At 44.9% G+C, this 2,577-nt stretch overlaps 1 protein-coding gene across 1 annotated transcript; it reads left to right on the top strand.

Moving 5' to 3' along the window:
- The first annotated feature begins 434 nt into the window (after window positions 1-434).
- On the top strand, window positions 435-1,088 carry LOC123752781 (uncharacterized). Its single transcript, XM_045734804.2, has one exon. The coding sequence runs from the start codon at window positions 435-437 to the stop codon at window positions 1,086-1,088; it is 654 nt and encodes a 217-aa protein (XP_045590760.2).
- The last annotated feature ends 1,489 nt before the right edge of the window (window positions 1,089-2,577 follow it).

Below are 2,577 nucleotides of genomic sequence, written 5' to 3'. Positions count from 1 at the left end.
TGGCGTCTTCAACGTTGTTTATGAAGTTCAGCATAATCAAGCCCAAACTACTTGGGCTGGACGGTAGAGCGACGGTCTCGCTTCATGCAAGGTCGGCGTTCAATCCCCGACCGTCCAAGTGATTGGACACCATTCCTTTTCCCCCGTTCTCATTCCAAATCCTTATCCTGACCCCTTCCCATGTGCTATATAGTCATAATGGCTTGGCGCTTTCCCCCGGATAACTCTCTCTCTCTCAGCATAATCAAATCTCTTTAAAAACAGTTTCCTTACCAACTCTAACCTCAAATTCTTCTCTCACACTCTCCTCACATTACGAGGTGCAGTTAATTACCTCAAAATAGTTTAATACCAATTCGTACATTGAACTAGTGAAGCAAACGACCTTGTTAACCTCTGAGTCCCGCAGTTATTACTCGGCACATCTGGTCTTCATGCGGTCAGGGATTTCTTGCGGATTAACTTCGTATTCTGCTAATTGCTTCGTCAGCCACAAAGTGCTGGGTCCTCTTTATGGCAATGATGGTAATGATTACTCTGATTGGTGGTGTTCTGGGGGGGAGGGAGGGTTCTTCATGGGTGTGGGCTACTTCATGAGTGTGGACTACTCCATGGGTGTGGACTACTCCATGGGTGTGGGCTACTCCATGGGTGTGGACTACTCCATGGGTGTGGACTACTCCATGGGTGTGGGCTACTCCATGGGTGTGGACTACTCCATGGGTGTGGACAACTCCATGGGTGTGGGCTACTCCATGGGTGTGGACTACTCCATGGGTGTGGACTACTCCATGGGTGTGGACTACTCCATGGGTGTGGGCTACTCCACGGGTGTGGACTACTCCACGGGTGTGGGCTACTCCATGGGTGTGGACTACTCCATGGGTGTGGACTACTCCATGGGTGTGGACTACTCCATGGGTGTGGGCTACTCCACGGGTGTGGGCTACTCCATGGGTGTGGACTACTCCATGGGTGTGGACTACTCCATGGGTGTGGGCTACTCCACGGGTGTGGGCTACTTCATGGGTGCGAGCTACACCACGGGAATATTGGCCAGTCATGGGGGGTATGGGATTCCTTTGTAAAATAAAGCTACAACAGAACACTCAACATCACATGCAACAATACATTCAACAAGCAATATCCTCCATCAAAACCATGCAAGAAAACTCTTGCAATAAAGCTAAAAGAAAACTCGTGAAATATACATTGTATTCATATGCAAGAAAAATGCAACTAACAACATATGCAACGCAGGTGTTACATGTTGCATACAATATATGCAGCATAGCAAGTACAACATGCAAAAACATATGTGGAACAATTAATTATCATAAAATCCATTATCTCATACTCTAACCACTGAATCATTAACACAGCCCAGCAGAGGAAATGCGTGTATACAAAGCTGAAAATAAACAGTAATTACTGACATACTTAATACAAATATACACTTTAAAGGAAAAATATTCAGAATAATACAAAAAGATAATCCGTGGGCATGGGTCAGTCTCTTCCGTAAACACAGCCACCAGGAGAGAAACATCACTACACAGACACCAGGAGAGAAACGTCACTACACAACCACCAGGAGAGAAACATCACTACACAGACACTAGGAGACAAACGTCACTACACAACCACCAGGAGACAAACATCACTACACAGACACCAGGAGAGAAACGTCACTACACAACCACCAGGAGAGAAACATCACTACACAGACACCAGGAGAGAAACATCACTTCACAGACACCAGAAGAGAAACATCACAACACAGCCACCAGGAGAGAAACATCACTTCACAGACACCACGAGAGAAACTCTCAACAGCCATAATGATAAACTCCCAGGTGAACAGAGGGCCTCGGGTGAAATGAAACATTGCCCAAACGTTTCCGTCCTGCCTCAGGAAAGGAATCGAGGACAATTTTTTGACCCGACTTAACTGATCATTCTCCCACAGAGCCCCTTTTGTTATCTCCCTTTAGCTTGTTGATTCATCAGCAGAATTTCAACAAGGTTGTTAGGAAATGAAGATAGCTGGTCCAATCCCCTGATGGAAATCACTGAGATTGAGGAAATGCTTTGTGGGGAGGAAATTTGCTGAGCCGTTCTTGGCTGCTATTAAACTCCCACCTTACTAGACACAATGACTTGGGCAGGCAGGAAGGGTGGAAGGAACTATCAGGAGAAAGTTCCAAGTTATAACGACTATATAGCACTTAGAAAGGGGGGTCAGGATAAGGATTAGAGACGGGACCCTGGGGAAGGAATATTGGGCAACCACTTGAACGGTCGGGGATTGAACGTCGACCTGCATTAAGCTAGACCGTCTTTCTACCGTTCAAACTTTTGTTTGCTTCGGCTGGAAACAATCGAAGTTTGAAGCTACCACGTATCTCTCCTTTAAAAATAACATTTCTTGAATTTATATAACAAAAGGATGTATCGGGTTAAAAAATTTCAATAACTCCAATAAAGTCATTTTAATTGATAATATTTATAAAGCAAGAATTACTACGTATAATAATCCCCCTTAACAGCAAGCAGAATAGCAGAGTTCAGCAGTAA

The sequence above is a fragment of the Procambarus clarkii genome, chromosome 4, assembly GCF_040958095.1.
Source record: "Procambarus clarkii isolate CNS0578487 chromosome 4, FALCON_Pclarkii_2.0, whole genome shotgun sequence".
Classification (NCBI taxonomy): Eukaryota; Metazoa; Arthropoda; class Malacostraca; order Decapoda; family Cambaridae; genus Procambarus; species Procambarus clarkii.
Note: the sequence above shows the minus strand (reverse complement) of the source record. Positions and strands in the feature narration are given on the sequence as shown.

Coding starts and splice junctions, on each gene's coding strand:
- LOC123752781 (XM_045734804.2), top strand. CDS start 435: ATGCGGTCAGGGATTTCTTGCGGATTAACTTCGTATTCTGCTAATTGC.